Raw genomic sequence first — 24,172 nt, 5'->3', positions numbered from 1 at the left:
TAGTTAACCTTGTGCTCCAGCAGCGGGAGCTCCTTAACCCTTTAAAAACGAGTGTGTGTGTGTGTGAGTGTTTTGGTCTGTGGTAAGTTCTAACATTTTATGTGTGCTTACTAAGATGTGTAACCTTGGTGAACTAGACATGTTCTTGCCCCTGCCTTGTGACATCTGGCCATTTCAATTTGAGATACAAAAATACAGTAAGAAAATCCTGCAAGCCCACAAAATTATTCCCCAATCTCACTGGACAAAGGCTCCCCCTCCTCAAAGATCCCGATGTACCCCCTGGACATACGTTCAAAGCCACATTAGCCACATGGCAGTGAGAACTGCACTGAAATACTTCAACAACTGTACAAACATCCATGTTCCCCAGAGGGTGAAACTAAATAAGTTTGGTGATCGCATGGGGAAAAATTCATTGATCATCTACGTTGTGAGGGACAACTGATTCTAAAAGGCTCCAGCACCAAAAGCAAAGTTTCTTTGCAGGTTGGATGTACAAAGAGTTGAAAACTTGCTACAACTTTTTGTTATGCTTAAACAAGAGATAACAAAACACACTCTTCTTCACCATGATGGGACTTTCTGTGCAGAGGCAGGGATTAAAGCTGATTTAAAGCTGAGAGCAAAGTATCTTCAGTTCAGTTAAGCCTTTATCATAATCCCAGGGGCAACACGTGGGGTATACTTCACCGCGGATTTTTCAAAATTTCACCATTATTTGAAATCTTGAACGTTGCAGTCTTTCGTGACCTGCTGTGACTCAGGATTATTTAAAAGGAAATAATGAAAACATTGTGTACATTAACTGGGCGGGAGAGCAGTGTTTTCCCACCACAGGTGAGGAAGTGACTGGCTTTGTTCTGTGAATAAATCTGAATAAAACACACTTCTAACCCTTCTTCAAAGAAAAGTTACAGTTGGCGAGGGGGGACAAGGAAATTTGAATAATTACATCCATTTCAGCTGCATTCCCGAGACACAGCAGAGCAAGACAAACTCCAGTAAGAGCAGCACACTATTATACATCTGAGATAGTATACGATGCTGAAAACAGACACTGGCAAGAGTAAACAATTCCCGCTCAATTCATCTTTGAAACAAATGGTTCCCTTGTTGTTCATATAGTATGTATGAGGAAACACAGGGAATCTACTGCTTTGTTAACCAACTGGGCAAAAGGCAACCACCAGAACAAGTTTTAGAGATATATCAGACTTCATTTTCAGACAATGGGAGTCAATGGTATGTGGAGCGCAACAGCCTCAGTGCTCAATATAGCTCCCTTGAGCTGCTTCTCTCAGTGGTTCACTGAACTCAAATGCATGCCAAAGAACTATACAATGCTGCTGTTCCAGGAAAACTCCAGCGCTGACTTCAACAGGCACGCTGAGACTGCGTGTACAATAAACTGCCTGTCGCTTTTTTGTGACGATGAATTGCGTTTCCTCACAGAGACAAATTTTATTAAGGCTTAAAGTTATGCATAATTGAGGGTGTGGCCACTCTGAGTGACAGGTGGGCAAATAAGCATATGCTTGCCACAAACCAGCATGCACCGAAGTCTTGGCCCCACATTTTTGGATTAGGTGGGAGTTAGGCAGAGTCAGGCAGTGCCAAGATGGCGACAGCGGAGCAGCCCGCTCTGAACTTCAAAACACAATTGTGATATCACAGAGTCCATGTCTACAATGATAAACAACTGAACTAGGATGAAACAATTCATACATATTCACCGGCAGTCATTCCAAAGCTGTGGCTGCTGCTGATAAAATCATTATTTCACAATGCTAACGCCATCTGACGACCTCAGCATAAATGCAGTCTCATGAGAGCAGCTGCCCTGTGTGTTCAGCTCATGGATTTATTGTAAGAACTGGATACTCTAACCATCACACAGCCCTTGACCCTCGCTGTGCATTTTACATTATCATGCCGTAAAAGCTCAGGTTCCCCCGTACACACTAGAACACCAAACTGGAGTTTGAAATTTCATATAGTCTGGAGACAGTTTTGTAAAAGCTCAGTTTTGGGGAGAGAAAAACTGCATTTTTGTCTGAATGGAGACAGAGATGAGAGAAACAGAGAGAAAAAGATGCATTTATAAATGTGACTGACTTCATGCACACTGTGCTGATACATTAATGAGGGAAGGGTCTAAAGGGTTGAACCAGCACCATGCAGCTCTCAGACTGGTTTTGTTAACCCTTGGTGCTCGAGAGCTGCTTCAGCCTGCAAAAGGGCTGTCGCTGTCCAATCCATATCTCTACATCTGACTCATAATACAGCTAGAAGGGGCTGCGAGGGATTGCTCTCACAGAGATCAAGGTCAAATTTCATTACTCCTAATGAGGCCTAGCACCCATCAGAATCTCTCTCCTCCATCTCCCTCTCTCTGGCTCTCAGACATGAAAGACAAGCAGCAGCAGATTTCTGAGTCGAGCGGAGAGGTTTCTGAGTCATTACAGATAAGACTGTGGGAGAAAAGAGACGCTATCTTCTCCCTCACTGCTGCTGGGTCAGATTCACCTTTAATTTTCAAGAACATTCCACTGGAGACTTTTTTCCCCCCCTTTGAGAACTGTTCTTGATATTTTTCACGTCAAAAAAACAGAACCTGGTGACAGTGAAGAGGTAGAGGTTTTCAGGTTTTCTGCAGCAATATAAGCGAGATCTTGTGTCTTTAAAAAAAAAAAAAAAAAAAGCCCTGAACCCTTGAAAATTGTGATTTCAAGCAAATGAGATTTTGTGTAATATAATGTGTTCCTGCTCGGCTTGGAGATGAAATGTGCAGCATTAGTGCCTAAATGAAACGGCCTCCCTTCCCTCAATCAAACCATGAAAACTCTAGTGTCACTGCCCGAATGTTGTCATCTTTGTAAATCTGTGTGCGCTTGTGTATTTTCACAGCTAGGGTTGTGTGTATTTGTATATGCACACCTATGTGCATGTATACATATGTATATGCCTGTGAGCTTGTCTATTATCTTGTCTCACCCTGCTGGGCTCGAGTGCTCCTCTTTGACAGATGCTATAATCATCTTGTCAGATCACTGAGCTGTTTCATGTATTTTTGAAGAGCGGAGCATGTGCTACCATCCCCGGCCCTGCACAGCCATGTTATGGAGACACAGGCGACTGGAAGCTCTCAACAACACTGGGATCAAAACATGTGCTGTCTTATACGTCCACTCGCTCAGAAATGTGTAGCTTCATGAAGCAACAACATCCTGTTGTTCTCTAACCAGTGCCCTCTCTAAGACCTGACAATATAAAATACTTTGAATATACAGCTCTCTGCTCATATTGAGAATATTATACTAAATGTCATTTAAAGCATCAAAAATATGCTTTCAAGGGAAGGCGACGTTGAACTTCCATCATTTCAAGTCATCTGAATTTCTCTCGCAACTTCTCTGACAGCTAGAGCCTGACTGATAAACTGGCCTTGTCGATACACCCACTCAAATGGGCTCCCTGCACATATTTTGGTATTAATGTCACAACATTAGGTTTTCACTACATGATTATCGTGGCCAAAAGAATTCACTATGACTATTAGGATTAGGCCTCTCCATTGCGTTCCCCTCCCTGATGTGTTATGTTTGTCCTCGGTCTGTTCTCTGTGTCTGTCTATTTGTGTGTGTGTGTGTGTGTCTGTCTAGGTGGGCGTGGCCTCCTGGTTCCAGCTCCCACCAGTTCTCACATGCACTCCTGCTCTTCATCTGCCAATCACCTCCACCGCCTGCAGCAGCATTTAACCCCAGTTCGTCTCTTCATTCTCGTTTTCCTCTGTCACTGTCAGTCTGTATTAACTTGAATCTGTGTAAAAGACATGATCTTGTGTCCTTAATGATATTATCTCGAGTGCACAAGCGCAGGCAGTCAGTTAAACATTAGACCCAATTGTGTCTGAATATTTAAACGCTTCATGAAGGCGCCCGCTGTGTGAGTCATACATAAAATTATGCACCGTGCACCAAAAGCCTGGAGAGGGTTAAAGGTATTCAGATTAAAAATTAACTTCATACCTTCTAGTAACAATCTGAATGCTGTCCATGTGTGGAACTTGCTTTCCACATGGCTGTAGCAAACATGACTTGTCTCTAGGTTTTGTCTTTGTCCCCCAGCTGCAGCCCTAAATTTGTCTCAGACACTCATATAGAGTCTCATATTCACAGTGAGGTGTTCAGTTGCCTTCAATATAATTTACAGAAAAACATTCAGTCAGAAGGTTGTGATTAAAAAACATCTGCGTCCCTGATTTCTCGCCTCATCTCTTTTGTCACTTTTGTCATCTCTTTGTTCTCCAAGTGACATCCAGAGAAATGTGTATTTCTCTATTTGTTTACTGACATTACAGAGACACATGCACAATTAAAGAAAGACAATGAACGTTTCTGGGCGTTTCTGACATTGCATTCACAAGAATGTGAGATCACTGCGACCTTCACCTTTGACCCCCAAAATCTAATCAGATCATTCTTGACTCCTAGTGAATGTTTGCGCCAAATCTGACTAATTTCCATCAAGGCGTTACTGAGATATCTTGTTGACAAGAATGGGTACAACCTGAAAACATAACGCCTCTGGCTGTGGCTGGCTGCTGTGGAGGCATAAAGACGCTGAAATAATCCAGTAATCCAGTGAGAGCTGTCCTTATATCCGCGGCTACACAGCGAACAGGAGCTGATCACAGCTGATTCAGCTACTTTAACTTTAAATGGGGACAACTGGGCAGAGATAAATGAAAACACATATAAGCTAAAAATACGGGACTCAAGTTGTCGCCCACAGCATTCAGTGACTAACTCAGTCCATGGCAACATAACACTTCCTGTTCACGTCTCTAACAGTATTATGGGGCCTGTAGTTCCAAAACTTAACACAAGATTATCCTAACAGAATAATAAAATGAGTGGTAAAATCCAATGTGAACATGTCAGGGCAGTTTTTTATTTCTTTTATTATCTCAGTGTCTCATCCCTCATGTCTTACCGACACTCTCCTCTATACATTCATATACAGATATTTGACCTTTGTTGACGACAAGTGGACAAAGTAATAAAAAAAAAAATTCATGTAATTTTAACAGCTTAAAATTCTTTTTGTTCTTCGTAAAAATAAAAAAAATCTGTCCTGAAACATGTACAGGAAAGCTCACATATTTAAGCAGCAGAATGAGCCTGTGAATGAAAGAAAGAAGAAAGAAGCAGGTTCTGTTTCCACAAATGTGAAAAATGGAGAAATGTGCAGCTGTGGTATCATTACAGTTTATATCCACTCACACAAAAAATGAGAAAACTCTCATTTTGCTTTGAATTTGGCAGCGCCTCCTTCTTTATCATTAAATAATGCACACAGGGATAGAGGATAATTTGTGTCTCCAAGCAGGCTTTTAGGGTCATAAAAAGACAAGATTTCCACTCTGTGTCCCCCTGTTTGATACTTTCAGTGACTATTTCATCGCTTTCATTTTCCATTTCCAGCCCTGCACTTGTTGGGAGACGAGTTCATCGTATTTCTCTTCCTCTTCTGTCTGTTTCTCCAGTTCTTTCTCTCTGTCTGTTTGGTGGCATTTGCTTTCAGTGACCTTCCTTTCTTGAAATGACACTGATGTGCCATCGTGACAGCGTCCGTCTCCTCCAGCTACATTACAGACAGAGGGCAGACACAGGGTAAGAAAGGACAAGATCCAAACATGTTTCCCTCTGTATGTGTCTGATCTCAGTGTCAGTGTTTACTTTTCTCTTGGACACAGTCTAACTCTACTCTGCACTACTCTACAATCTTTGGGCTTTAAACTGTTTATTTTATTTTATTTTTACAGTTTACACTGAACTGAAACCATGAGACAAGTTTAGAGAGGAAATGTTTGCACAAAATGGTGAAGAATAAAAAAATGAGTGAATTCTTGTTTCTCTCCTATGCTCCTGTTTGAATATGTGAATATGAGTGGACTGGTTGCTGGAGCTAGTGGAGTTGATTCTCCAGTCACTGCCTTCAAACCACCACAGAAGAAGATAATTAAAAGAGCTCCAGCTCAACCGATGGAAAGCATGATGGAAATCTAACATTTCTCTTTGTTGAATGTCTTAATGTGAGGAAGGCTCCACCCTCCTCATCATCGCTCCATGCACATATGATGTTTCCCTCTCTTCATGCTTCATGTATGTCAGTGTTTATTCACTGAAAGGCTGTTTGACTTTGGCTTTTATACCCACAACAAACACATGAAGGTTGTGAAACACTGGTTTAATCTAAACAATGTGTTATATTCTATTAACTTATCACAGGCCTATGTGTTTTTTATGTCAAATGTTAATCAGTAAGGTAGCCAGGAACTGGCCAAATAAATAAATGTAGTGCAATAGACGTGTAGTTGAGCTATTTCATTTTATGTTAGATTAACTGTATTTTAACCTACACAAACTATTTTTTTTTCCAAGTAGCAAACACAACACTATATCATCGGCTTTAAGATGACAGGTTGACCTTGTGCCATTTTTTCTATTTCCCCATCCAGTAGTTACAGAGCAACATGATGCTTTATGTGTAGTGGTGTTTGTGTCCACCTGATGAATCTAAGGCCCTGTTCAGCTCAGTATTAACATCCGTCCTGAGTGATCTGATCACTAGATGTCAGTTCTAAGAACAGGTGTGAACACACCCAGGATGCATTCAGGATGCATCCGATCACTCAGACCACATTCTTTTAGCAGTGTGAATGCAAATGTGTCCTGGCCACATTGAAGGTCCGCCTCCCTGACTGACATCCCCCACAGTCTAAAGTATTCCGTCTCTTTTAGCTCTGTGTTTGGTCCCCACCTGCTCCTGAGGGAAATATCTGGCTCTTTAGCTGCTAAATGCTGCACTGTGTTCACCAGCTGCTCTCTGACTGCGTCTGTCTGCTCTCTGCTGCTGAACAGGTAGTGGACAGTGGCTTATTACAGCTGTTTCTCTGAAAACATCTGCCTGCTGCAGGTGAAAACGACACTATGAGAGTGAACCAGAACAGTGAAGTTATAGTCCAGACAGATCTGAACTGAAACTCACTACAGCTCCTTAAAGCAGTAGGGGAGGGGTAACAACTCTCTGTCGGGTCAGCACTACCAGAGACGCCTTTCACACCGTCACTGGCACATTGTTATTATAAAACTATACATTATAGCCACTTTAAGTACCATACAGTAATCTGCATGCACCCAAGCAAAATCACATGAGATTCAGAACTACAATGACCAGGAGCCAACACTCTCAGAGAGTCATCTGTGACTCATCCACAGAGACGCACAAAACATCAGCCGTGTGAAGGACTTCCTCCCACCTCACCGCCCTCTCCGGTTCACACAACATGCGTACGCCCCAAAGGCATAAAATATCACGTAGCATGCAGAATCAATTTGGCCCTCTGAAGAGACCAACTGCCAGGCTAATATACAAGGCGTTTACTAAAGGGAAAAAATAAATTACAAGTGATAAATTGAATTAATCTCAATCGAGGCTGGGAATGGGATGAAACAGGGTCTCAAGCCTGGAGAGGATTAGCAGCAGATGTCAAGTGAGAGGAGGGGGGAGACGGGAGGAAACGAAGGAGGGAAAAATATTGTCTGTGTCCTGTGGTGTCCTTGCCTTTTAATGCTAAAAAACAGCATCCTCTCCTGAGAGAAGACCAAGTTATGATATCAAGAAAGAGTTATAAATTGACAGAAACGCATTATGATTGATGGGTAAGCAAATTTTGTGCAGTCCCAAGCCTGAGTCTGTGGATATTAAACACAGCTTTGCAGATATTTTGTTGTGTCATAGCAGTTTGCAGAGTCATCACCAGAAAGTGCCATTTTCTAAATGAAGCCGGTAATCCCATATCATGGATATGAACAAGTTAATCCACCCATAGGAATTGAACAGGGGGATCACATTGTGAAGCAGCTTTGAAAACATAATCCAACATTTCCCTGAGTTGTTTTTGTGTTTTGTGTATATGTGTGACCCCACAACTCCAAACTCTAACATACTGTATGTCCTTCAATGTGTTTGGTCTCGGTGGGCAGACTGGTCCAGGATCAGTGTTGAGGTGTCAGGTATCAAATGAGGAGAGCTGTAACTCCAGGTAATTCCAAAGTTGTGTTCATTAAATGCTGGGTGTTGTTCACTAATGTGGTAAACGTCAGCCACAGGTATGCATACATTCAGGAGTCACCTCTGGTTAAGAGCTGGTGGGGAGGGGTGCAGCTGAGCTGTGTACCCGTCAATGAGGCTAATTCTAAGCTAGCTGCTGCTGGATAAGAAATCCCTCCAAACTGTAGCTGCTGCCTGTTTGTTAAACTGCACTGATTTTTTTGAGTGCAGAATAAGTATTTATACACTTTCCAAACGATGCATATATATATATATATATATATATATATATATATATATATATATATATATATATAATTATATATAAAACTATTAGAAATTGGAATGATTTCATATGTTGACACATATGCCTAACCCATACAAATATGTATCTCTATGTATGTATGCTTATGTTGTAGACATTTGTTATGTAAATCCTTTTTTGTCATATACTGACTAAAGAGTATATGTTAATATTATATACAGTGGGTTCAAAAGTCTTTTAAACATGTTTAAAATGTTTATTAATGTATGCAATTTTTATTATTTATGTTGTTTTAATAAATATGCATTTTAATTAAATATATATATTCTTAACATATATGCTAGCAACATGTTATGCCGTATAAAAATTCATCATATAGATATTTTAGATAAATGTATATATACAAATTTTTACTATGAGTTTTTCATATACGTTATCAACTCATGTCTTTATATATATATACAGGATATATATATGTGATAATAATATATCCCCTTATAGGTGACATATATGGCCACGTCACTCTTGATACAGAGCTCTTTTACACTCCTCTGCTGCCCAGACTCACAACAACCGGCCGAAACTTGCAGACTGTTCAGCTATAGAGGGATAAAGACCTCACCAGCAGCTCATGTCATATCCCTCTCAGGTGGTTTGGATGCAGACACTTCCTGTAGGTCGAGTCTGAAAAATGGCTGAAGCATCACCTCCACAAATCTCTACAAGACCTCCACACAACATGCCAGCAAGATAAACATATTACTGTATAAGATGAAACGATGGCCCCACATGACAGAGCAAACACACTGGCAGCCATTGCTGAAACAAAGACTTCTAGTACAGAGGAACTGGGCTGCATGGTGCCAGGAACAGTCATCTCCACATTGCACTGGGTTCCCATGGTGACCACCAGCATCTCCTCTAAAACTCTGTCCAACAACAGTAGGCTCAGATGGACGGGGATGAAGACACAGAGCAGATCCTTTTGCCCATGTCCACCCACAGGAGCACAGTGGAGAGTGTATAATCTCCAACCGACAAACAGATCTGCCTCCACCTATGCAGTCTTCACTTGACCGCTGGAGGCCCGTCTGTCAACACAATTTAATCTCCGGCATTGTGCAGGGCGTCCCGGTGATCTGGGACTGCAGGTTTTCTGTTGCGTCAATCAAAAGTAGCTTTTTTACTGACATATGCCAAAACAAACTGAGTCAAATCTATTTTACTCACACAGCCCAATATCAAAATCACAAATTTGCCTCAAGGGGACCTCGTCCAACAACACGGGGAGTTTGCTGTTTTAGAAAGAAAAGTTTTACAGTTTTAGAAAACTAATAAACGTCAGAAACAGAACGACAGTGGGAGTAAGTGACATTGCCATCAGGGATCTAGTGGCACCTGCTGCTAATAAATAACAGCTTTCATACAGGATTTACAAGAAAGTGGTGCAGATGTGCACATTTCATCAAATATGTGTCTGCAATCTGCTGATATTTAGCTCCTGATTTACAGCTCATTAGACAGCTCCTGGGCTGAACCTGCGACGGAAACTGAGACTCTTTCTGAGAGGGAAGTGGAGGATTTCTGTGAGATCATCATCCTCAATAATAATTAGTGTTAATGTTGTGATCTTTAGTTACTTTGACCGCAGTTCAAATTTCACCAAAGAAAAATACCTTATTATTAGGGCCGACTAGGGACGGTTGCAACACTTTTTGCATTTCTCTCAGTAATTAAACTAAACTAAACTAAACTAATCCTTTATATAATAAACGTAAATCTGTCTGCTAATTACCCATATAATTAAAAGATGATTACATATCATTCACAATATTTATTTGAATGGAAGAATCCAGACGGTGCAAGTGACCCCAACCCTTTGGACAGTATTATGATGTTATTTATTTATAAAATAATATTATAGTATTATTTATTTCTGTGATATTATTCATCAAAGAGCGTTGATCTTGTTTCACATAGAACATACTCTACCTTGAGTCAAAATAGGCACAATTTATTTTATTGACTAATGATAAACCGAACATGCAAATACATTATAAGATCATGAGAGGCTCACAAAATAATCCCTAATAAGTTTTTTGAATAATTATTGTTGCATCTGTTCTACTTTGGAACAAAAAGCAGCGTTTTTGCCTATTTTGAACAAAAAAATGTAAAAAAAAAAAAAAAAAATACTGCTGTACGGTCTGTTTTGATTTGGATGCTTAGCTTGGGGACAGTTACAATAACTTGTTCCAGCTGTTCCCATCCTATCTGCCATGACAGAACAGCATGTCCTAGCTAAACACACTGACACACACGAGCCATGTCACTCTGAGGTCAACAAAACAATGATTCAAACTAAGTTTTTAATTCATGCAAAAGGTCAGAACAGCTTGACAAAAATACAGCTTTTGTAAAGAAATATTTTCAGATCTATAAAACAACTTTTTTCAATAAATGCAGCAACAGCAGATGTTGAATGTGTCCTCTGTCTTCCTGTCTAAGTGAGCATATGCAGTATGAGAGTCATCACTCTGTCATGTTTCTGATTCTCTCAGTATCTATCATTATAATGTCTATATCTAGGAATTACATATGTTCATGGAAGACAAAAAGAATGTGGAGTGACATCATAAAACAAATCAAAGATGCACAAAATAATACAAGCTACCACAACTGCAGGACAAAGAGAGAGAAGGATGGAGCAGTAGAGAGCAGGTGGAGGCGTTGTTGACAGCTAGACCTCAGTAAATCCTACAGAAAACCTCTGATACCCCACCTGTTATTTGTGCGATCTACCCTTAACTGTATGTATGTTCAATGAGCATAGAGATGCACCTTAGTAACACTAACAGCACAAATGACACGCCAACTGTTGTTCCAGCCTGCTGAGACTGTTCCAGATATAAACTGCAGGCGTTCGGGGGCAGAGGTTGTTACTTCAGCACCTGAAGAACAGCTGCAAAAGCTGCAGTAAATCTGACTCACAGCATCTATGCCCTAAAGCCTGAGTCACATTTCTCCACAATAAAGTTTTCATTCATCCTGTGGCAGCACCTGTAAGCCACAGCGAAGCCCGGTGCCAGCTGGGAACTTAAAGGCGGAGAAAAGAAGAAGAAGAAGAAAATGGCAGAGAAATAAAATAGTGTTGATTTCATTTTTCTGTGTTTACTAAAACACCTACCTGTGGTTTTCTAGGATTATAAGCTCATAATGTCATTTAAATATATTTGTTCCTCTCCTCCCTTCATTCACACACCACATCTGTGATGTACGGGGACAGGTAGGGCAGATCAGGTATGTCAGTGTGGCATATTAGGATAACTGATACATACATAACATGGCAGACGCTGCCCCCGGGGCCAGGATTTTTCTTCTTCTCTGTTTACAGCAGCAAGTTCAAACATAGGTTACTAATCTTCTAAATATGCTTATTACTCTTGTGCGCCTTGATCTCTGAATTGAGTAAATCAGTGTACATGCACCTTGGTTAAATCATATTAGGTTTGACTGTCACGCTTGAATGTATACTTTCAGTAATAGCTCCTCTTAGTAGTGTGGAGAGTGACACACACCACAAAATACACACAAAGGAATTATGAGGATAGAGGGAAAGAAGCAATAATGGGAGGCCTAATAGCAACAGCTCTGCCACATCTGGCTTACCAGGGGCTATTGAGGTGAATAATTTAGTGTTGTGAAGAAGCAGAGACATGGCCTTGAATGCAGAAGCAGGGGACTGCTGCAGATCAAACCACAGCTACAGTGTTGGAAAACATGATATCTAACCGCTGAGGACAGAAGAGGGAAAAGGAGGGATTTTATGAGAACCATTTAAGAACCATATGTAACAGTATAATTTTGTGAAAAACAGAGGAGGAAAAGAAGGAACTGAAATCAACATTTTACTGTTCAAGCAAAGATCGACAGTTGCAGGTATCTCTTCGTAGGACTGTAATGTAAAATTCTGTATCTGGAATCTCAGTGTTAAATTAATTTATGCTGTCAGGACAAGCAAGAGAGAAATGGACATCACTGACAACAAACTGAAGTGGAAGTGATATCTCTCCTTACAGCTGAAGAGGGCGACTCCACTAGTTGCAAAAAGTCTGATTGTATTGAAGTCTATGGGAAAATGTCTCTACTTCTCAACTGATTTATTACCTCAGTAAATGGTTTCCTGATGAGTTCATGGTCTCAGTCTCTAGTTTTCAATTCTTTTAATTTTTAAAATTATGATCCCATTGAGAGGAAAATAGATGATAATGCATTAGGGTGGGGCTACCATGTGATTGACAGACTGTACTACACACAGCGACCTGTCTGACAATCAGGATAGAGTACAGAGCAGGTCAGATCCACCCCTCACTTCTCCTCAGCTCCACCTTCTCCTCCAAATATGTTTTTTTCTGGTTTCAGAGAAACCAAGCTTTCGACAGCCAAATTACAAACTTAAGGCTTCAGAATGGCAGCTCACAAACCAGTGGGTGACATCATGGTGGGTTGACACTTAATTCTGTCCCATAAAGGATCTGTTGCCCATATGCATTCAACTTGTAAATTACTGCCCTCTTGTGGTGGCAGCCAGGTATTGTCTCTGGAAGCTAGCTTGACTACCAGCCGTTGGATCTACAGTTTTTCTCATTGTAATGGACGTGTGACAAAGGCTGGAGCTGGTCAAACAACACACTGAAGCAGCAGCAAGAAGTAAGCACGCAAATGACACTGTGATTTATCATCTGAAATCAGTATAAGTTGTTCACCTCGGTCAATGGGTGATGATCAGGAGTTAGGGCGTATGGTGGAGCAGCTTTTAATAACTAACTAAATAATCAACTAAATAACTTTACAACAAACATATTTGTTTCTCTGCATCATTGAAAATCTTGAAAGTCCTTTCTTTTTCTCAAAGGCAATAATCAGATAAATTATTTTTAATACTGAAGGAAAAAAGTCAGAATCTTGTGATTATAAGCCAAGATCTTAAGTTATAAGCATTTTTTAAAATTGTTAATTCTAAATTAATTTATTGATGTTTATATTTGATGGACATCAGACATCCAAATTTTAAAGAGTGTATTCTTTTAGCAAGAGAAAAAAGGGAGAGTAATTAATATTTATATCAGTAAATGATTTTTTTTACGCATTTGTCACTCTTGTACATTAGATGAACATTTGTCAGTTCACATGGTAAAATGTGCTGTGGAAGACCTTTACCAACAGGAACTCAAAACATACTTGGGGCTTGAAGGTGCAGCAGCACATGTCAAATAATCCCTTCTGACTCTTGCTAGGATCAGAAACACACTCATATCCAAACCTGTTAGATCCCCCAGTGTGCTCAGCTGGAGTCACGAATGATGCTTGAGAGATTTACTTCTCAGGAGCAATAGTTTTAGCAACACTGTGACTCGGCCCAACTTTCCAGAACGCAGCGCATGTTATAACTCTGCTTAATAATTCAACATCACTTTGCTCTTCAGCATTAAGTCTCTGCGGAAACTAAAAGGGATCTCAGGACATCAGCTTGTGAGAGTCTATGGGAGATTAAGATAAATTCCTCCACGGATGAGGAAATGACAATTCTTCATAATATAGAGTTCACCTTCATGTCAGCCGAGATTCGTTGTCTCTTAACAGTCGTGCTTCCTCCATAATGAGATGTTTCAACGTGTTCACTCATTATTAAGTTCACAAGAATTCAAGTCTGGGGACCATGGACATCTATACAAAAATTGAAACAAAGATCCACTGGTAAATCGAGAGATTCGCCTTCCAACTCAGCTCCCTCTTCACCGGTACTATGCCCGTTTTACTGCTGATGGTGCTGATGGTGCTAGATTTCATCATAGGCAACATGAACCCAGAAAATTTTATGGAAATACATCCAATAGCCGTTGAGATACTTCTGTCAGGACCAACGTGGTGGTCCATCAGAGACTGACTGGCTGCATGGCTAAATACCCTCTCAGCAGTTACAATGTAAATCAGTTTTACGCCTTCACTCCCTTTGTTTTGTGCTCTGTTGTTGAACACATTCCTTTAGTGTGGTCCGTTTGGCTCCACTGTGCCAGCACGGTTCAAACGGCCTAATAAATTTGAGAACCTCTCACACCATCAGATAATCTTCCCTGACTATCAGGCCTGAACAAGACTCCAATTAGGAATCCCTCGTCAGATTGTGAGGATGGACAAATCTGGTGTAAATTGGCTTGAAAATCCTCCAGTGTATCCAAGCCTGTCTCATACAAACACATTTCTGGGCAGAGTAAATATAACCAGAGTGGCCAAAATTTCATTGGGATTTATTAATACAGCTGGATGCTAATTCTTGAAATCGTATTCATGCTCGAGAAAGATGAGGTGAGAGAAATGTTTGTGGTGTTCTCCTCTGCAGCTGCATTTGATCCAAATCGTTACATGAATATGAGTCCAATGCAGACACTAATCAGGTTCATTACCTGGTCAAACAACGCATCCTTTTGTTTACATTCTTCTCATGGATGTCAGTGCTGTCATGTGATGCTGCAGCTTGGTTACCTTCTAACTGAAGGTTTACATAGTTATAAATCTGCTGTGTGATTTTCATGGGTCCTTGAAACATACACTGAGAAATATTCTGTGTAGTTGTTTGTGAGCAGGCCAAGTCTGAGATAATTCTCCAGCTCCCCTCCTCATCCTCATGCCCTCATGTTTTGTGCGCACAGTTCATGTACAGTTCATACCAGCCAACCCAGACAGTGCTGTTGCACGTTTCACTCACATTGAGCTGCAGGTTCTCTGTCCACTGTCCGATCACCCGGTAGCCTGGTCCGCTGATGTTGTTCCACTGGTACTGAAACAGATCGTAGCGTCCAGGAGCGTCGCCGTTACGGTTGAACGTCACTGAGGTACCGGCACTTCCTGTGGAGGAAAGAGCCAGTCAGTAAGTCAATTCATCACTTGGTCAATAAACCAGTCAACCGGTCAGTCAATACATCAATCACGCAAACTACATTTTAATGCTAACCACATTAACTGGTCTGCATTTTTATAGCCTGCTTCTCATTAACCCATTCACACACACACATGGCAGTGAGCTACTCAAGCTGCTGGTCTGACCATGAGCAGCAGGTCGGGGTTCAAGTTTCCCTCCAAATTTAAAGCAGATTTTAACCATATTTTGAGAAAATAAAAGACAAGTGGAGCCTTGTTTCTCTTCACTGCTGCTGTGTGAATATGAGTTGACTGGAGGCAAACAGCTGGTGGAGCTGATTGTCCAGACACTGCCATTAAACCCCTGCAGAAGAAGATAAGGTCATTAAAAGAGCTCTACTCAAAGGCAAAAGGATGGAAAACCATGTGGAAAACATAATGGAAGTCTGACATTTCTGTTTGTTTTGTGTGTCAATGTGAGGAAGGTTCCAGTCTCCTCATCATCACTTCACACACATCTGATGTTTTCCTCTCCTCATACTCCTTTTTTTTTTTTTTTACACTTTTTTTACACTCATTTTTGTTAATGCAAAAACTGTAAATGCGCATAAAAATATGAAAGTAAAGTCTAAATATTACCCAGAAGTTTCAGAGTTTTAGCAAAATTCAAAAAACTTGCAGCTAAAGTTGCCAAATTCATTCAGAATCTGTTTTTGAAATCTATTTCCTCAACCCCAGAACCATTAGTCAATAGCAATACAGAATGTGAAGCTCTGCGATTGGCTACTTCCATCTGAAATGCACCTTGAGAGTTGTAATTGATTTCTCTCCTTCAGTTTTTACATCCACAAGTGTGCTGTATTTTTTTAAACTATTTTATCAAAATAGCTGATATTTTCTGACAGTTGCTCATCTTTCGACCCATACCTCCAACCTGAACAACTATACAGGTCGGTTTTTTTTATGTTAACTCAGAGGAGTGTTTCCTGAAATTGCGCCCCTACAGCAGCAGTTGTACCACACCTCGGTTGTCATGGTTACAATAATAAACACGCAGACTGTACCCAGAGCAGTGTACCTACCTTCGTCGCCATGGTTACTAAAATAACGGTCATTTGTGAAAAGATGGTGATTTAGGTTATATAAGCACTCCCTTAAAATTAGATGATCTTTGTGGTCATGGCTACAACAACAACAACAACAACAACAATGTGGTTAACGTAACGATAATGGATTATAGAAACAACATAAATTGACACTTTCACATGGGAATCGAACACGGCTCTCCTATGCCATATTCCTGTGTTTTGTTGACCCGTCCATCCACCTCAACCTCCTCCTGTTGTGGACTTTGTCGCTCCATAAACTACGTCAGCACATTTTTCCCTTTGCTCCTGTCATAATTACTACAACCACTAGATCTCGCCTAGAAACAAAATGTAACTATGGGTGATAATAACCTGCTGCACAGACGACCAATGGGCTCATTTTTTTTTTTACAGGAGGACAGTCTGTCATCTTTTTTACTGTTGACTGAAGCAGCAGAGGGAGAACTGTCACCTAAAACTGTGGGACTGTGGACAAAAACAAAAAATGACAAATGTACAAATGTGTGAGTTTGACACTTTCTCTGAGACTGTTGAACAGCATCCTCTCTCTCTCGCCGACCTCCCTGCGCTCTCTCCTCTTATTATCCCTCTGTTCCTCACTTTTCCTCCGTGATGCTGGGAGGCCCCCCCTCAAAGACACTGTGTTTATTTACTTTGGCTCATCTAGCTTTGGCGGGGGCCAGGAGTCCCTTTCAAGTCTGTATTCAATTTAGAGTGAAATGGAGGGAGACAGATAGACAGAAAAACAGAAATGTGTTGAAGAGAGAGGAGCAGAGAGGGCCTGACAGACGGAGGACAGGGGACAGATTGTGTTGGCATTCCTCTCCTCAATATAAACTACAAAGAGAAAAGGATGCACAGATATCCTCAGGTTAGAAAACTCGACTGGTTATTGCAGCTTCTTTATTATTTTTTTCCTGTTTTCTCTTGAAGTTTAAAACCTCTTCAGTAGCTACAGACTGCAACTGCTTTCTTGCAGTTTTTCTCTCATTCATAATATTTTGCCGTGTTTTCATTTACCACTAAAACACATCACATTTGTGTTGTTCAAAGCGTATTCCTTCCTCTAATGCACATCTTTATTTATAACATTTTAATGTAACACAGAGCCACCCAGCATATCTGTATAATGATACATGCTAAGAAGCAGCCATAAATGGATGTTGTGTGTGTGTGTGTGTGTGTGTGTGTGTGAGGTATTATTCATCTAAGCAACAGCTAAGTGTATCAGAGCATGCGTGCATGTAGTAGCGTGAGCACGTCTGTGGCTCTGTGCTTGCGTGTTTGGTGGGATGACTGCGTTACCCTCAGCTGAATGAGAAGGCTCTGCATTAATGTCGCCTCACATAACACAGGACTGCAGTCTGTGTGTGTGTGTGTCTGTGTGTGTGTGTGTGCGCCTGTGTGCAGAGTTTAGCCTGATCCTGTTCAGCCAGTTAACTATCTTCACACGTTTCCATCGCACTTTATATTTTCATTTTATGTTATTTTGTTCCACCTCATCCAAGTGTAAAAACATTTTTTGCAATAATCTTTGTCTAACAACAGACAACATCAGCAAGGAAAAGCTCAATGACAGAATAATGTAAATTATCATAAAAAAGCCAGTTATTTTTTTAGACTTTATTTTGAGACATATCTTTAAGAAATAAAAGAAATATTGAGGCTGTGAGCAGCATTGAGCGTGCTGCAAATATGGAAACGCACTGCAAGTAACGCAGATGACAACGGAAGAATTCATAGGGGACACAAAAAAGTGATGAACCCACCCGGGACGTGAAAACACACTGAACAACAAGTGCATCCAAGCCGGGTTCATGTTTTATTGGGCCTTTTTCTGTCTGGGCATGTTGTGTTGTATTTGCAACACATGTATAGTCAAACAGATGAAGATTTTACTTGGGTTTTGTCTATTTGCATGTGTTTTCTTAAACTGCAGTGTGTTGAGCTCTCAGGGCCACCGTAGTTTAGCCACCTGACACGTGAAAACTAAGAACTGATTTAGCAGAAAGCCAAAAAAAGGTCGTAGATGCAGCAACCTGATCCCAAAAAGATACTTAATTCTCATCTTCTTTAAAAAAAAAAAAAAAAAAAGTCAAATTACTGAACAGTTTCTCTCAAAGGTGAAGCAGCAGAGCAGCAAGCAGGATGTAAAGAAACTAAACTGAATGGCTTCATCCAGTCCTCCGAGGCAAAGCACAGCTAATATTCAAATCCTCAAATCTGATCCAGGACTGGAAAATTGGAAGCAATTATCTTCCAGGAAGTTAAAGCACTTATCTGGATTAAAAGGTATGAATCTAAAAAAAAAAAAAAAAAGCAAACTGGCCCATGTAAGCTCACACGTCTCTATTCCAGATGCTGTGACAGCCTGTGATGCTGCTGCTGGTGCTGCAGAGGAGGAGGAAGATGAAGATGATGGTCTGTATGTAGAGTCGAAGCGCTTTTTGGAACGGCAGAGTGAATGTATCCGGCAGACTTGGTGGCAACTAAGGTGAAAAGCAATAATGGAACATGGGTGGGTCCTGTACATGCAGGTAACAGTAGCACACATCTTCAAAATGTGAAGTTAAAAAAAAAATAAAAAAGCAGAAAAATATTGGCTTTCATAAAGCTTTTAAGCAACGCACTGGTTCTCCTCTGGTCTGGGCTGTCCAGATAATTTCAGTAAACCTTTGAAAAAATGACTTTGACTGTAGGTTGGAAAAGAAAAAAGTGAAGTTCTTTTTTTTTGGTCTTATTTTAGGTCAGAACTGAATCCTTAATATTCACTGAAAGAAAATTTCTGGGTAAAAAGCATCATGACAATGAGACACTTTAATATATTTATAAAGAATCAGAGACTCATATCTTTGTGTTGGTTTAGTTTATTATGCTTTCAAAAAAAAAACAAAACTTGACTGCTGTTAGTGGTTAGTGGTCAGTGGTCTTAGTTTCAGGCCTGACAATCGGGATCACAAATAGATTCTCAGTTTGAACGATGTTTTCAGCAGCACTGATTTTAAAGCACTAAAAGCCGCTGACAGTCTATCTGATCTCTGTTTAGAGTCGAGCGGCTCAATTAGTCATTCCTCCCGTGACCAGACAACTGCTTCAAATCAATACTCGGGTTAATAGATACCAAAGGCAACACAGACCAAACCTCTTGATATAAAATGGATTTTGTTTCTCAGTCGATATTTGGCTCATGTTTGTTTCAATAGGGAAGCCGGAAAAAACAATGGAAAGAAATTGTCTGTCTCCTAAAGAAAATGAAGAGTGTGTGTGTGAGTAATGTGTTTAATCAGACTGAAATATGTTTTTATATCAGAAATATTATATTATCTATTTCGTAAGAGAAGCAGGCATGAAATATTCAGGATTTAAATGGACCACCTCTAACTCTGCTAAAAGCGCAGAATTGCTGGGGGTTGATTCCTTTCACCTCTCCCTCTCTCCCCCTCTCTCTCTCTCTTTCTCCCCCTATTTTTTTTATTGGCATTATTAAGACTCTAATATACGATAAGTGAACAGTTCAACTGCCACATTCATTTTAAACTAGCACATTGCAGGCTTTGCTCATTACCTGATAAAAGATCTCTCTGGAGGGCCAGTTTCTCATGCACGCTCTGTCTCGTGCATTAAAGCTATGAAACTATGCAAATAATATCACGGATACCACATGTAAAAAATGCAAATGGCTCATTATGAAAATGAATAATGTAATATTTAAGTTTATTTAAGTAGCTAAATAGCCACTCTAATGACTGTTAAACACATTGCATGTTTCATATTTAAGTCACACACTCAGGTGAAGATAATTCAATTGAAGTTGCTAATGTGTGTTTGCAATTACTGATTTTAAAAGGAGCAATATGTATTATTAACATAGGTGTGGCAATCTAATGCCAGTGTTGGGCAGTAACTGTATTTAGTAACACAGTAATGTTAATGGACTCAACTTATATAATACTTTTCTAGTTTTACTGACTACTCACTCACATCACACCCATACACACAATGAAACACTGATGGAACAGTCTTCAGGGGCAATTTGGGGTTCAGTATCTTGCCCAAGGACACTTCAACATGTGGACTGGAGGAACTGGAGATCAAACCAGGGATAGTAGGTGACCTGCTCTACCTCCTGAGCCAAAGCCGCCTAATGAGATGACTTTATTAAGCAACAAGTAGTGTAAGGGATTACAATATGAAATTCAGTAATTACATTAACCCTCCATTATTACATTTTGGGGTTCGGTTAGTTCTCTGCCTCAGTGGGACTTCGATGGAGAGCTACTATCAGTTTGGTCTCTGTTCAATGTACAGACCAGTCTGGGACGGGTTAGTCTGGGTCAGGGGTTGGAGGTGGGGAAAAGTCATCCTGTCACCCAGAATTCCGTTCATATATTACAACATTTTTCCAAATCACATCGTGGAGACATTTCACTGAAGCTCCCTCATGCAGAGGGAAATATCTGGCTCTTTAGCTGCTAATTTCTCCACTGAGTTCACCAGCTGCTTTCTAACTGTGTCTGTCTGCTGTTTGCAGCTGAGCAGGTAGTGGACAGTGACTGTCAGAGCAGTGACAGTGAACCAGAACAGTGAAGTTTCACTCCATTCAAGAGAAAGTGAGTAATCTGCGCCCTTCATCAGCCTGTAGTGGTGACTAGCAGGAGCACACACGCACACACACACACACACACACACACACACACACACACACACACCCACACACACACACCTCACCCCTTCAGCCCCCCCCCCCAGCTCGAGGCTGCCAGAGTAAAGACAATAATATCACGCTGCAGAATACCATTATAATAACAATGCATTTCATTTGCATTTTGGCAGGAGAATGAAATGTCTTCCGAGGCCAACTTCACTCATAAAGTCGCTCCGTCTTCCATTATTGGGGCGTTTGAAAAGTGAAGTTGGATGATGAAATTCCTCAGGCAGTTTATGTTCCTAAACAGCAAACTGGATGGAAAGTAAATTTTGAAAAGCCAGAAATCTTACCACCTGGCACAGTCAGCCCCTGACTCAATGAGTGCAGTCATTTTGTGTTATGGGGCAATAAAAGTCTTAATTATTGCCCCTTTAAGACCAGGACCATATATCACCTCGCCTTAAAACACCTGTTCGCTTTGTGCACTGGAAAATGTCTCAGCTGATTCTGTGCATCTTACTCCAGTCAGCAGAACATCCTCATGGATTACGACTCATGTTACACATCTAGAAGTGGAAACTGTAACTGTCACTTTGATAAGGTCACAAAAACATCTTTTTTTTCCATTAAGAACTTTCCCAAAATTAGACTGTCTTTAACTCAGAATGATAAAGAAATGGTGATACAAGCTTTTATTACAAGTCACCTAAGCTGCTTTTATACTGGTAAAAAAAAATATATAAATAAATAAATAATACTCAATAACCTAAGGGAAAGTGCAATTAGCATTCACACCCCGGTCAAATGACTCTGCTGTGGTCACTGGGCTCCGGCCTGCAGTGACGTGAACGCAACACCAGGGCAAACAAGAAACATTTCACCCATTTTCTGTGCTGCAACATCTTCCAGAGTGCATGCATGCACGCACGCGCACGCGCACATACACACATACATACACACACACACACACACACACACACACACACACACACACACACACACACACACACACAGTAAATGGACCTGTCACCTGTCCAGCACAGTGCTGTTAAGCCAGAAACACAGCTGCTAACACTGTGCTCAGGGACGAAAGAGCGAGCACAGCTCCGAAATAAAGTTTCAGAAGCACACAATTGCTGATTTAAGTGTCTCACACAGTGGCCCCAACACTTGCAGGAGCTCCAACCTGAGGATGAGACGCGACGGATCCATTTTACCATTCTGCACGGCAGCAGTCAGCACAGCTGTGCAAAAGCAGTCGATAACTTATTTTAGTGGGTGTACCCGTTTGAAAAACCTGCTTATATATGTTAATTTTGGTGTAAAAGGGTATAATTCAATACAGGACTGAATTAAATAGAAGGAGATCACATTAGCCCACTCCTGTGACCCTGTGGCAACTACCCCTATCGTGAAGAATTGATTTTAAAGTCCATTTACTTGTTTGTAAAACAGGACAGGATGCAGTTTTTGCTGTGAGAGGTGTAAATTTCCAGTTGTCCTCGATAGGCAGTGAGTACACTGAACGCCTCACACTGAAAACACTTCAGAGAAGAAAAGTGCCTGATGCCTGATGCCATTTAGGTATCCCCCCTTTATCCCCCCTTTAGGGGGGGATACCTAAATGGGGGGGTGGCGGTTGCTGGATACCTGGAGCTGTACAGTGCCACTAACTGAAGCTACCTCGATGTGACCAGTGGTACAAGAAGTGGAAGTTTTTGTACATTATGTCATTTTCTGTGTTTGCCTCGCAACTCTCTTTTCTCTTTTTTTTAAAACAAGTTTTTATTGCTTCCCAGAAGGAATCTGCTGAGGCTGCTTCCTGTTTTTATGGATCCTCCTCCCTCAGGATCTTAAAACAACAAATACTCTTGTTAAATCACTTACCTTTTTAGTATGGCTTTTCATTTGGTATAATTTGATCTTGTTAGATTGTTATCTTTTGTATTTATTTTCTTGTTAGTTTTATGCATTTATACAATACAAATAGTTATACTGTTACAAATTAGATCAGTGCACCATTAGACACTTGGTATTATTGAAGCTCTTGTGCTCCAACAGTTATTATGCGGTTTACAGGTACTGCAGGCTTTGCATTTTGCTATCTGACCAATTTGTTTTGTCCATTTCACAGGGTGAATAAATGAATGATGCGTTTATAGTGTGTGATATCACTATGTTCATGATTTTTTTATTTTTCTACAGTCCACTACATCATACTCTCCAAATGTAAGTGCAGTCACAAGATTTAAATTAGTTCAGTCGCATACAGGCCCATTGCTTCAAGTTTAATTGTGACCCAAATTCATTTTATACTTTTTTTTTTTTTTTTTTTTGAGAAAACAAAAAGCAGCTGCACTATTTGGAACCACCAGATACTGTATTAAAAACATTAATAGCCAGAAACTAAATTTAGCAGATTGGTAAAGTTGACCATTCTGATTTGATGCTTTAGGACAGGAGTGTCCAAATTTTTCATGCCTGGGGCCACATGGAGAAACTAGGATCAGTGCCCTGCGGTTATAATTTAAAGGTTTACTGGACCCAAATGCAAACAACCACAAATGAGTCCAAAACTTACAGGAAGATGGTAAAGACTGAAGATCAGGCAGGAACTCCAAACTATGAATATCCAAACTAATATCATTCAATCTAGTGACAGAACAGGAACAAGAACAGGAACATCCAGAAACACCAGGCAAACCGAACTGAAGCAAAACAGACCAACTAACAAAGACAGAGGGGAAAACACAGGTGAATCACATTAGGGGGGTGGCAGCCAATCACAGAAGTGGGAAACTAGACAAAGACAGGAAGTAAAATAACAAACAGAAAAAAAAGTAATTTCAAAATAAATCAGGATATCATGAACACAAAGTCCAAGCATAAAGTCCATCTGAAGTCATTTTAGCGGAGGAAATAATAAACAGTCCAAACAAAGTCACTATGGAGGCAGATCATGTTGCTTGTGGTTGTAGTACACCTCCAACAACCAGTCAGGGTGCAGTACATCCACATCTGTCCAGACTCACATGATAAACAGTATGTAGGGAAGACTTTGAAGAAATGTAAGAAAAGCTATTAAGTGTATCTTCTAATAAATTCTTAAGT

The 24,172-nt window shown here is 40.5% G+C and overlaps 1 protein-coding gene across 7 annotated transcripts in view; it reads right to left on the bottom strand.

The window, feature by feature from the left end:
* Nucleotides 1-24,172, bottom strand: part of grm7 (glutamate metabotropic receptor 7) — a 272,650-nt gene that overhangs the window by 46,930 nt on the left and 201,548 nt on the right. For 6 of the 7 annotated variants that reach the window (XM_071493703.1, XM_071493705.1, XM_071493701.1 and 3 more), the window contains exon 7: nt 15,153-15,292. In XM_071493703.1, the coding sequence (XP_071349804.1) occupies nt 15,153-15,292 (140 nt within the window). Of the gene's footprint in view, nt 1-4,587; nt 5,650-15,152; nt 15,293-24,172 lie in introns of those variants that run through there. The other variant, XM_071493704.1, reaches the window with a different exon arrangement.

The sequence above is a fragment of the Trachinotus anak genome, unplaced genomic scaffold, assembly GCF_046630095.1.
Source record: "Trachinotus anak isolate AG129_WGS33_773 ecotype Australia unplaced genomic scaffold, CSIRO_AGI_Tana_v1 ptg000013l, whole genome shotgun sequence".
Taxonomy (NCBI): domain Eukaryota; kingdom Metazoa; phylum Chordata; class Actinopteri; order Carangiformes; family Carangidae; genus Trachinotus; species Trachinotus anak.
This window is presented reverse-complemented; position numbering and strand designations above follow the sequence as displayed.